This window comes from Meleagris gallopavo, chromosome 2, assembly GCF_000146605.3.
Source record: "Meleagris gallopavo isolate NT-WF06-2002-E0010 breed Aviagen turkey brand Nicholas breeding stock chromosome 2, Turkey_5.1, whole genome shotgun sequence".
Classification (NCBI taxonomy): Eukaryota; Metazoa; Chordata; class Aves; order Galliformes; family Phasianidae; genus Meleagris; species Meleagris gallopavo.
The window spans coordinates 65,383,797-65,396,490 of record NC_015012.2 but is presented as its reverse complement, the minus strand read 5'-3'; the positions used below and the strand labels follow the sequence as shown (position 1 = coordinate 65,396,490).

The 12,694-nt window shown below is 38.3% G+C and overlaps 1 protein-coding gene across 1 annotated transcript; it reads right to left on the bottom strand.

Moving 5' to 3' along the window:
• Positions 1-512: 512 nt before the first annotated feature.
• Positions 513-11,206, bottom strand: HS3ST5 (heparan sulfate-glucosamine 3-sulfotransferase 5). The gene is made up of 3 exons (XM_010707509.3): positions 11,123-11,206; positions 7,187-7,325; positions 513-2,989 (listed from the first exon to the last, which is right to left on the bottom strand). Exons 2-3 carry the CDS (start codon positions 7,291-7,293, stop codon positions 2,059-2,061), a joined length of 1,038 nt encoding a protein of 345 aa, XP_010705811.1. The 5' UTR covers positions 7,294-7,325; positions 11,123-11,206; the 3' UTR covers positions 513-2,058.
• Between the last annotated feature and the right edge of the window lie 1,488 nt (positions 11,207-12,694).

Below are 12,694 nucleotides of genomic sequence, written 5' to 3'. Positions count from 1 at the left end.
TCCTGTTTTATCCTGGACTCCATGAGAAGAGGGGTGGCCAGCAGGGACAGGGAGTGGTGATTGTCCCCCTCTACTCTGCTCTTGTGAGGCCCCATCTGGAATACTGTGTCTGGAGACCTCAGTACCAGAAAGACAGAGAGCTGTTGGAGAGGGTCCAGAGGAGAGCTACAAAGATGATCAGGGGACTGGAGCTCCTCACCTATGAAGGCAGGCTGAGGGAGCTGGGCTTGTTCAGCCTGGGGAAAAGAAGGCTGTGGGGTGACCTCATTGCAGCCTTTCAATACCTAAAGGGAGCCTACAGGCAGGAGGGGAATCAACTCTTTGAAAGTGTAGATAACATCAGGACAAGGGGAAATGGTTTTAAGTTGAGGGAGGGAAGATTTAGGTTGGATGTCAGGGGGAAAGTTCTTTACAGAGAGAGTGGTGAGGTGCTGGCACAGGCTGCCCAGAGAGGTTGTGGATGCACCGTCCCTGGAGGTGTTCAAGGCCAGATTGGATGGGGCTCTGGGCAGCCTGGTCTAGTATTAAATGTGGAGGTTGGTGGCCCTGCATGTAGCGGGGGAGGGGGTTGGGAATTCATGATCCTTGAGGTCCCTTCCAACCCTGGCCATTCTGTGTGATTCTATGATTCTGTGAAATATTCCTACTGTTTTTCATATTAATCCTTAAGGGTCATACAGTGTATAAAGCATTAAAACATTCACTTTCTGTACTAATTTCTTGTCACTTACTGAATGAAAACATGAGCTGAGCTACATGTTTATGCCAATACTAACAACAGTGTGGTTGTTTCTGAGCAGATGCATGGGTTGTCAGATAAAAGCAGAGGTATCAAAACAGTTAAACAGTTTTCCCTGACTTCTGAAACATTACTGGCTTCCTATGATGAAATCTCTGTAGCTCTTCTAATCTACTTTGTCTGTCTGCTGTTTTGGTTTTAATGGCTGCTCTGCTTTTCTGATATACTTGGTTACAGTAATCTTTTAGAGTTGTTCTTTATCCTCATGGGTTACTGAAATGGAATTAATTATTGCAAAGTGCTGTAACAGAACAGCAGTAATGTTCTTTGAGCTGTGTATAACACCATATCCCCAGATGGTTGCATTTTTTAATAAACTAATCTTCACCTCATATATCAGTTATCTCAACTGTTCAGAAACCAAGTTTCCATACGCAACTCTTGCACAAACATGACCATGATTTGTCCAATCTAAGGAACTGTGTTTATATACATCAAAGAAAGCTGAATAACTGTTGTGCATATAGGTAATTTTAATCCATTCCATTTTTAAATACCACAATAAATTTAATTTTCACAATAAATTAAATAGCCATATTCAGTTTACAAAATAGAATTACTTAGTGTGAAACCAGTATTTACAAACATTGTACACTATGTACATGATGTTTGTCTTTGTCAACACTCAATCAGAGAAGAAAAAGTTATTTGACTTTTTTTGACACATGATTGACATGCTACAAGTGACACTATGGTCCATACAATAAAACAATAGTGCAAACTCACCACAGGAACCCCGAACCAATGTCGTTTAATGAAATATTAATTTCAAATAATAAGAAAATAGTACTATCCACTCTCATTGTAAAAATTCAGTATGGTATTTAAAGTGTCAGTATTCCTTCAGCAATACACATACCAAATATAGCCTGAATATTATGCTTTCTCACAGCTTCACAGACTTTTGACATGAATTTGTATGACATAAACTAACATTCTGCTTAGATTGATAAGTATGTCACATAAACACTTCAAGCAAGAGGAACACTGACTCTTTTAATGGTGTCTGACTTTATTTCCCTAAGTACCTCTTTGTCCTTTATTAGTATATCTCAAAAGATGCAACTATGCTGACGGTAAATTAATGTTATTATTCTGTAGAAAAAATTGATCCCACTGTATATTTGGTCACACACTGCATATGTACACGTATGCATGAAAAATGTTACTTTGATACTATGTCTGTGAAAAGTGCATATTTTAGCAGAGACATTACTGCATGTCTCAGATGCATCCGAAAATGTGGCATGGAGTTTAGGTCAGGGCCAGTTAAATGTCCTCCCAGTGATCTGGTAAAATTTTTGATTAAAAGGATGAAAGAACTTGCGCAATTTGGTAATGACAGAGGTGTCCACCTCTGGATGAATGCGTCCCTTGCTACCTGCCAGGCACTTATTAAAGACAATGTTAAATCGCAAGCAATAAAACCCTCTGGTGGCATTGAAGTATAAATTGTACTGACTTATCCTTGGAGGAAGATTTAGGAACTTCTCGACCAGCTGGAGTTCCGGCAGTGGTTCTGTGATGAGCCGGTCTCCATCTACAATATGAAACTGCTCAATTGGGAAATATTTTAACCATCTTTCCAGGTGTTTTGTGTAGATGCTGGTTCTTACTGCCTTATACTTAGTGTTCACTTCACAGGTATTAGGATCAATAGCCAGCTTTTCAAATTTGTAGTAAGTTTTGTTCTTTCTTTCCTTGCCTTCCAGCACCTGAGTGTAATCAGAAATAGCTCTTGTGGTGGGTTCCCTGACAATGATCAATAATTTGATAGACGAGTTCATTTTGTAAATCCTTTCAGGTACTTCCTCAGTGATAAAATATGCGGGGCTTTTCTCAATTGTTATTTGATGAGGGTAAGAAAAAGGCATTTTTTTCCGGTACCACTCAATCCCCTTGGCATAGTTCTCATCATTGTCAAAGAAATGAATCTCTTGAGAAGCTTTGACCACTGCAGGGTGAAGATTCAGCATCTCTAACAGTGCACGTGTGCCTCCTTTCCGCACCCCAATGATGATGGCCTTGGGAAGCTGCTGAACCAGATTGTGCAGTCGTATTTGCTCCTTTGTGGCATTGCCCTTACGGAACTCGTGGAGTAGCCCTCGCTTGAACTGCAGAGCTCGCAGCGGGATTTCATCCTGGCTGCGGGGTCCAAATCGACCATCGATGGGGCAGAGGGGCTGCAGTCTGCAATCAATGGAAAAAGTATTTGTAAACAGAGGGTATCTCTTAAGGTAAGCTCACAAAGCTCACAGAAACCTTTTGCAATGTGGTGTCTTTCAACTTGTATTTTATTCGGTCAGATATTAGTAATTCATGTGAACTGTTTATTTATTCTGTTATTTCACTGTGTTCTGGCTGAGTACTCCCTTCCTCCACTGTGCTGATCAAAGGAACTCTTATTACTGTTCTTTGAGCTTCTTGAACTTTACCTCACCTTTCACATTACTGATTGTCTTTGAGATTGCTTCAGCAGCTTTTAAAGCATTCTAAGATGAGTTTTATTTGGCCATTTTGATCTGAAAATCTAGTTCATCTAACTCTATCTTTCCAACACTTGCTCTATTCTAGGTTGAGTTATCTCCCGTTACTTCCCATTGAGTTGACTTTAGTAACTGCTGATCCAGGGTTAGCTCTTTTAGCGAAGAGGGGCAAAAGGGATTAAAAACAGTTTTTGAGGCATCACCCCTCAATATTTTCCATCCTGTTTAGCGTATACCCAGTATAATTCCTGGGGCAGAATGAGAAAGACCAGGGTTCTGAAATGAACATGATCAGCAGAGGCACAGAAAGGACAGTAAGAAAAATGTTCAAAAATACATTTATTGCATCATTACAGCTATAGTTTTCTTATCATCACTTGTGCTTCTTCTCACTGAACCACCCTTTGTGCTTTAATCTGTTTTTATATTGCTCTTGCATGATGTTTGCATTATTCTTTTGTATTCGCCTTCAATTATTTCATGTATTTTCTACTACTCCAATTCTTCCTTCTCATATTTCATGTCAATGAATGTAGGAAGTGATTCAGTAAGAGAAGCGTTTAAATTTTGCTACAGCAGAGCCTTTAGTAAGCCCTCACTTTCACTCCCAAACAGCGCTTTGGTCATTAAACAAACCAGTGTTACACTGAAGATGAAACAGGTATGTAGAGAGAGCTTCCAAAGCCCAACAGAAAAAAAAATCAATAAATTTGCAGAGCCGTGATCTCCAAAATTAAAGATATGTAAGAACAAAGGTTGCCTAGGCAATTTTAATATGAGCTTGCTGTGCATATATATTATGATACTGTTTTTAAATTACATGACCACATGCTATTATTTTTCACAGGACCCCTGCCTCAGCCGGCATACCAGATGGGCAATGCTCATTAATAGCTGTTTAGGTATTCAGTATTTATTCTGTTTCCTCAGTATGTGGCACCTCATTCATTTACTGTATATTATTCAAACCTGCTTTCAGGACAGAATCATTTATTTCTTTTTGGCTCTTCCATCCATCACTGCCTGTTGGAGTCTCTAATTTGACACTGATGCTAGGACAATGGATGGCTGGGACCAAGTAAAAAGGTTAGCCCCTGGCTGACCCAATAACTGTTTCCTTCACTATCTAAATGCTGAGATATACTATGCCCAGACAGATCTGAAGAAACATCCCACATGAGTTTGTTGGGTTCAAATGAGCTTTAATTAAGTCCTACACACCTATGACAAAGTGTGAGGAGAAGTGAGTTCCTGTTGTCATTTCTTTTCTCAAGTTTCCACTCTTTTCTCTGTGCCTTTTGCTGCCTACCAAGTAAGAGCCTGATTTGGTCACAAAAATTGTATTATTGCAACATTGACTCAAACTTGGCAATAAAAAGAGAACCAAACCAACCAACCAACATAACAAACAAAACATCTGAAAACAGTATCTTAACTTGACAGTGGTACTACTTAGGCTATGGTGGGACTGTTAAGAGTCATTCTGCAGTAAGGAGGTGACAGTTGCAAGCATGAAAAACAGAAGCTATAATCCATCTCTCTGTTCTTCCCTTCCCTCTCCTTCTGTGTATTTGTGATTTGTTTTCAAGCAAAAATGTTCCACAACAGCAGTTCCAGACACATCTCAACTAATTTTATCTCTTTTCCTCAAAAAGATAGCACTGCCTTCAGCATAACACAACAGCTTGTCAAACAGGGTTGTTTCCTTTAAAAGTAAACAAATACTCAAGATATCCTCTAGCCTAAGAGAAGGATTGGATGTTCTTAAAAGTCATTCCTCAACACTTTACCCATTACCCTTTCCCCTTTCTTCTCCTCTCCAAACAATATAAAAGATCTTGACCGTCTTAAGATTAAACAGGCTGTCATATCTTGGTAGCTGAATCCTGAGATGCTGCTATTTACTATTTCCTGAGTCTTCTTCTTGAAAAAAAATCCAGTGTAGAGCAGTTCATCTCAGAAAAATATGTCTCTGCCAAGTAGATAAACAGCTAAAAGAAGGCTAGGCAATCTTAACAACAAGTAGTGATGCTGCATGCACTTTCTCTCCTGATCCAGAATAGCTGCTAATTTGCTTCCGAAGCAGATGTCACAGTGATAAAATGTTACAAGCCTGGTTCCAGGAGTTCAAAACATCAAAATTGGGTATGGAGGCTCCCCCTAATTCCAATGAGAATCTTAAACATCTTGAAGACTCACACAAATTTTCTCTGAATTTTTATGGATTAAGTTTGGTTGAGCTTCTACACATGAAGTAGCTCTGTTCATTTGTGATCTGAAGGACAGGGGCCTCCTCTGGAGGGAGGTACTCAGCTTATCAGACTTTATGACTCAGTGAATCAGATAAGCTATTGCTAATTTCCTAAGGGAACTCAATTCCTGAGACATCCCTGGCAATGAGAAATGCCCAGTTCTCTTTTTCAAGTTTAGCTTGGGTCATAGTGTGGCAGAATATTTCCAATCTGTTCATCTGTCTCAAGTTTTCTATGCATTCTTTCTCTCTTTTTTTTTTTTCATAATGAGTCCAAATAAAGGGCTTCTTTTTGGCAGTGTGGTATTTTACACATTGGATAATGGAAGAAAATGAAACAGGGTTTTACTTCCAGTGGCAACATTATATATGAAAACAGAGGAATTCAGTGCCTCGGGAGGTCAATGAGTCAAATATTGTGGCAAGATAATTTTATGGCCATCAGTAAATTCTGAAGATGTGCAAGCATAGATAATAGCATAAGGTTAATTAGATTTTATGCCTCCCTTTATAAAACATGCTGTTTCAGGGACTAATAAGGAATTCTGTGTCCATTTCAGAATCTCTGTAGTCACAGTGAAGTTTTCACCTCTGAAGCATCGGAGATGCTTTGACCACTGGGGGAAGAAAACTATAAATCTTGGGGCCTAATTTGCAATCCATTCAGTCCCAGTTGACAACGTGAGCTCCCTCTTCTTCTGAAATTGGATTATACAGTTGAAGAAGGTAGCCATCGATGTAGTACAGTGGATGCTAGATATTGTAGTGTCATAGTTTTGAACTCAACTAATATTTTCCATCATTTAAAAGAAGACCACTAAAGCAACATTAGCACTCAAAAGCTATTTGCCAGCTTCTGGAAATCCTGAGGTCTTCATTCATTCTTTCAAAACAATCTTTTCTACCCTGTCTTTGTATAGCGCCTATCAGAGCAATCCTAGACTACTGTGAAGCTGGCAGAAAAAGCATGGTCATTGTGAGTAGCACCACTGTCACACTGTCAATAGCCAATCAAAAATCAATCTGACCAAAAGTGTCAAATACTTTTTGATTTCCTCTCCTGTATTTTCTACTGCTTCCCAGGAAACCGCTTGCAGAGACAACCTTTTTATTTGGTACTTTCAACTCCAGAAAATACCGGCTAATTAATGTAGTTGAAAAATTCTCAAGCCCTGCAGCAATCTTTCAAATGAAATAGTATTTAAAACTTGACGAGCTACTCTGCAGACTCATACTTAATTTTAACTGCCACTGTAGCACATTAATTGCTTGCTCATAAATTTAGGAAGATGATGTATAAATACATCAAAACTGTTCTGCTGAAAGTAGAGGTCAACACACAGATGTGCAGAGACACAAAATGAGCTATTCTAATGATATTTTTACTGGATGTTTTCTTATTTCTTCTCTGAAAATAAGTGTCAATCTGTTTAGATTACAAATGGGCAGACTAAAGTACTTTGACAGGGGTGACCTGCAACTTTGTTTTCCTATTCTGCAAAGGAAAGGAAACAATAATGAAAATCAGTAGTAGAGTGGTTGGTCTTTCATGAATACATGAATAGAAGCGAAAAAATGAAAAAAAATATAGATCCTCTAAAAAAAAGCTCATGCAATCTGCGTTCATTTGCAATTAAGAGAATGGCTTACCTATCCAAGCTCCCAACTCTGGCAACTAGATATAGGAGACTTCCAATAGCAAGGCTGCCTAGCACAAAGAGCTTCTGTCTCAGCAACACCTGCTGTTTGAATAGCATGGCCCTCCATCAATCTTCAGGACTTCTTCAGTCTGCAGAGAGAAGAACATATAAAGCTCTCATCAGTAAGCAATATGCAGTGTAATGTTTAGTAAGAGGCCTTCCATCAGTTGCAAATGGCTGAATCACATTGCCAAAAATCTTTTCAAACTACAGAATTAGTAGTTAAAGCTTTGTTTACTACTCTTTCCCACATGGCAACACCAGACAGTGTATCTGGGCTAGAGAGATAATTCTGAACGTAATGGTTCAGCTCCATACATTAGGCCTGTCTAAAAGCTGCAATACAGGGCTTGGCTTTGTAGACTTGTAGTAGGATCAGATCAGACTCTGGGCTTGTAGGTCTTGTGCCCACAGTGTGTGGGACCTGCTCACTGTGTTTCTATTACATTATTAGGGAGTGAGCTGGACAGAAATCAGTTTATTTCCCGGTCTGTGCCAGCAAACTTCTGGTGGCAGATCTGTGAAGCGTGCAGCTGGGATGGACACAAGGACATTTTTTTAACAGTAGTACAAAGGTAAATGTGTGATGTGTCTTGTCAGGTCTCTCTGTGTGTCAATTTAGGCTGTTCTGTGGAGAATTCCTTAAACACCACATCTGACTGATGCTAGCATTGGCTTTTATTTCAAGGCCTGATGCAAACTTGAGCTGAGCATACCCATACTCATCTTCAAATTGCAGCAACAAGCATGGACTTACATTTCCTTTTATGATATGTGCCAGAGACCACTAAATCACTATGGTTTGCTTGAGAGAGTAAATTTTCTTCATAACATCTCATAGAATGATATGTTTTGAATTTTTGATGAAAACAATCCTGTTAACACAGTGATGTTTTGACTGTTGCAGAGCAGTGCTTACACTAAGGACTTTCCGGCTTCTTGTTACAGCAGAGAAACACCTCAGTATGAAGCTGCAGTCAGTTTCCCTCCTGAATAAGGAAGGTTTTACAAACAAAATACATGAATTTTTGAGTTGTGAGGAAGAGTTCAGATGATGGGCCAGGGTAGATTTGCAGCTCATAAGTCTTTCCTTCCCAGCACTGATTTTTCCACATTAGAGTAGCTGTCATTATTCCCCGCTGAATTTCTATTTTCTTTTTCATCCCTAAGCCTGCTATTATCCCAGCCCTCTACCATGGTCAGGGCTGCCACCCTGCAGCTCAGGCTGTCCAAGGCCCTGTTCAATCTGGGCCTGAGTGCCTCCAGGGATGAGGCACCACAGCTTCTCTTGGCAGACTGTGCCAGGGCCTCGCTACTGTCTGAGTAGAGTTTCTTCCTGAAAACCAGCCTTAATCTATCTTCTTTTTGTTTAAAGCCATTCCCCCTTGTTCCATCACTCACTATCTGCTCATGTAAAAAGTTGATTCCCCTTTTGTTTATATGCTCCCTTCATGTACTGGAAGGCTGCAACGAGGTCTCACTGGAGCCTTCTCTTGTCCAAGATAAACAAGACTTCCTCAGCCTTCCTTCATAACAGAGATGCTCCAGCCCTCTGAGTGCCTCTGTGGCCCTTCTCTCCCACTCCAAGAGCTCTACATCTTTAAAGGTGATGTAAAGCCTTATGTCCTATCAGTCAGATTAATACTTTAATACTTTAATCACCAAATTGATTTTCTTGATATATAAAACCATAATATTCATATTTTCACTGCCTGGACCAGAGAATATTTAATGTATTGTGAAGCAGTTTCTGTTGAAACTGTTTTTTGTTGTTTGTTTGTTTTAGTTTCGTTTTGTTTTTCCTTCTGAATTTTAACAGTATGTATTTTGAGTTTTTTTGTTTTTTTGTTTTTTATGACAAGTCTCTATTGTTTTAATGCTAGTAAAGCTCATTTTCTTTTTTTTCCCAACCCTAGGACTTACATCAAATCGGAGAGATTATTACAGGCACACATCTGTATATAGGTATGGTTGTCCACTGATAAATAGAGTCTGCATATGTTTCTTTGCCCTGCCCATGCTGTTAAATTTTGGCCCAGGAAACTCTCACAAGACTCTACTATACAGTTTGGAAGTCAGTACAAGCCCCAAACTGTACAGCCCTGTCAGTATACCTGCAGCCTTCCTGCCTTAGTGCTAGGTGAGATGAATGGTATGGATAGGCCACTCCATAATGGCTGTCATCAGGATGGTAGAATAGTCAGTCCTGAGCACATTTTATTTACTGCTACAGAGAAAGCTTTTGTAAGTCCAACTCATCATCTCTACTTGCAGCACTGAAGCCTTGAGCCTGGCTGACTCTATGACACTTCTAGTGTGCTAGTAGCAAAAGTAACTCTTTATACAGCCAGGTCATGGCTGTATACATACAGAACAATCTGCTTTTCACATAGATATATGAAGCTCTGTAATAAGAATTTTTAGGTAAGATCCTTATTACAACAAGAATCATATAAAACAGAGTAAAAGGAATTTGCAATGTAAATACTAAGAAAGAATAAGTATCATACTTTAAAAATAAATGAAGAACAAAGGTAGAGAGAGATTAAGTGATTTGTTCAAGGTCACAGAGAAAATCTATGGGACTAGTGGAATTCAATTTGAGATATCTATGTTCCTGTCTAGTGCCCTAATTATGTGATAAACTTTTATCTTTTTTTTTTAGTATATTTTTAGCTGAATTTATTGTTTAAGAAAAATGCATATACATTGTTTCTCTGGGCTGATACACAACTGCTGTTTATTCTCTTAATTAATTAATTTAAAAAAGGAGGTGGGAAAGAAATCATAATGACAATTCATAGTTTTCCAGGTTAAAATTCTTCACTGCTGCTCTTTCTAACTAATAGTATCATGTCAGTGTTACAATTATTGGTTCTGAACTTCCTTTCTCACAAAACATATACGGACCTCTCTACCTGAAACTAAAGTGTTGGGAGCATGTCCTCCCTCATGCATACTCTCACACTCCTGTTAATTCCTGCCTGTAGGTCTCCTTGAAGCTGTGAAGGTCATCAGGCCACAGTGAAATCAAATTAAAGACAAAATCAAAGGCAAAATATTTTAGAAAGTGGATTCCACAAGGTCGTAGTCCATCCATATTCGGGTGTGCAGTAAAATTCAGTGCAAGAAGAGAAGAAAATAGACAATTATATTTGCACTGTGTATGTACTTGAGTGTATTTCCACATACTGAAAACTTTTTGACAGAATAATGGATATTGAACACTCACTGGAAATGCATATGCAACATTATTTGTTTGCTTATGTAATTTTTGTTATCACTTCCAGCATCTAATTTAAAGTCCAAGGAGGAAGTAATATTCTTCTGAGGTTCTAGCTAATAAAACACCTTCCTCAGATTTTAGTTGTTTTCATAAAACTAAATTTAGAAAAAAATGTATTTCAGCTTCAGAAATGTCTACATCTTGCCATAGATGTACAGAGACAGAGGAGAGAACAGAACTGTTTAGGCCATGGGGTTAATGCTAGAATGTGATTAAGGTGAAGGCCCCAAAGGCAAAAATGTTGCTGAAGACTAACAAATCAACACTTCAGGATGGAAGAAATGAGAATTCTGGGACACATTATAGGCTGCACAAAGTTTACCATAGGGAATATGCACTTTTAAACTTAATAAGCTGGAAGGCAAGATAAAATGTAATCCAAAGTGACATGATTTTAGCAGTTATTTGAGGCAAATAAGGATTTTCGTTTTGAAATTTTATTCTCTGTTATGGACCATTACTGAACTGATGCACCAGCTTCTCACCAGCAGGACAAGGCTTGGGGAAGCACCAGGCAGAACAGATGCTGAATGTGAAACCTTCTACCAAAGGAGACAACAGTATACTGCTGCACAGTCAGTGGGCTTACGTTACAAATACCTGTTTTGAGCAATCCAATTAAATATGCAAATACAGGAGGAAACTCACTTCCTGGATATCCAAGAGATAATCTACAATGCATAAGAACAATATAATTCACAATGTAGAACTTGTAATTTCTAGAAGTGCAACTGTATGCAATATCATGTACAGAAAAAAATAGGTAAGCTACTTCATGAATTGCAGATGAACAGCTGATCTAACTTGTTAGATTAATATAGTTATCTTAAGTAAATAAGCTTCATTTAGTGTATTGATATGAATTCATCATCCAACCCCATTTGCCATGGAGGCATACAGGTGAGAAGAAGGTGTTAGTTGAGAGTAAAATGAGTCTCATCTCAACAGATGCCAATTAGATTGGAGAAGACTAATGGCCTAAGTGTGATTTTAAGAAGCAGAGATCCCATGTTATTTCAAAAAATGAAATTTAGTATATTCAGAATTTTTTTAAGTACCAAGACAGAAACTCAGTGGCAGTGAAATAGATGGACATCTGTGAGAAGGAAGCAATTATGCTCCTGTATGCTACTACACCACATCATTGACTAAATGAACTAAAATTTCAGCAACTAAATCAAAATCTTATTTCATTGGCTAAATTAAATGGGAGAAGATGGAAAAACAAACAAACAAACAAACAAAATAATGATAATGGTACCACCACCAGTAAAAGTTTGAATTTGATAACATAACAAATTTTCCAGAAGAACTGAACCCAGAAGCTGTTGCTATACTCACCTATCCCAGATAAACTGACAGGGAGACAGAAAAGCCACCAGAATGTTGTTTGAAAATGGTCAGAAGGAAATTTTTGGACGCAGATAGCAAGGAAGAGAAGGTCTTATTGATAAATGAATGAAGTGTGGTTGATTATGGGGAGAAGTATAAGAAAGTAATATTTAAACCTTTGATAAGCAGATTGTTGAGAGACAGTGTTGATGGAGTGATGTGGCAATCAAAGTGAAGTACGAATCATAGGAAACTATGAACTATGAAGAAGACTGAAGTAATAATAAATGGAATTTTTTTTTTAATTGAATTTATCAGTGAGTTGGCTTAGATTATTTTTGTTTCACACACCAGCAGGGGTCATCTGCTGACTAACAAATATTTGTCTTCATGCACTGCATAAATATTTTTTAATTTATGTGAGATTCAAATATAGTGACTGAGGAAACAATTCACCACTTGGCACTTTTCTATTTCTCTTGCTTTTCCCTATGTCTCTTAAATGTTAACTACAGTTTCTTGCATTTGTCACTGTGAGTAAAACTCACATAAATCAAGCTTGTGGACTTCATCTGGGAAAGGAAAAAGAGGTGCTTGGGAAAGAAAGGAATTTATCCCTCAAAATTTGTGCATTAGCTAATCAGCTCATGATTTTCATACTATGGTAATAAAAGCATCATACTCCTGATCTTCCTATAGCCTTCTCCAGCTCCTCCTTCCCCTTGTGCTAGCTTGCCATTAAAAAGTGTCAAGTGGTAAGGATAAGATATACATACTCTGCATTTTTTTCCTGGTACCTTCTCATACAGTTTAATTGCAAGATAACTACTGTACTATGTG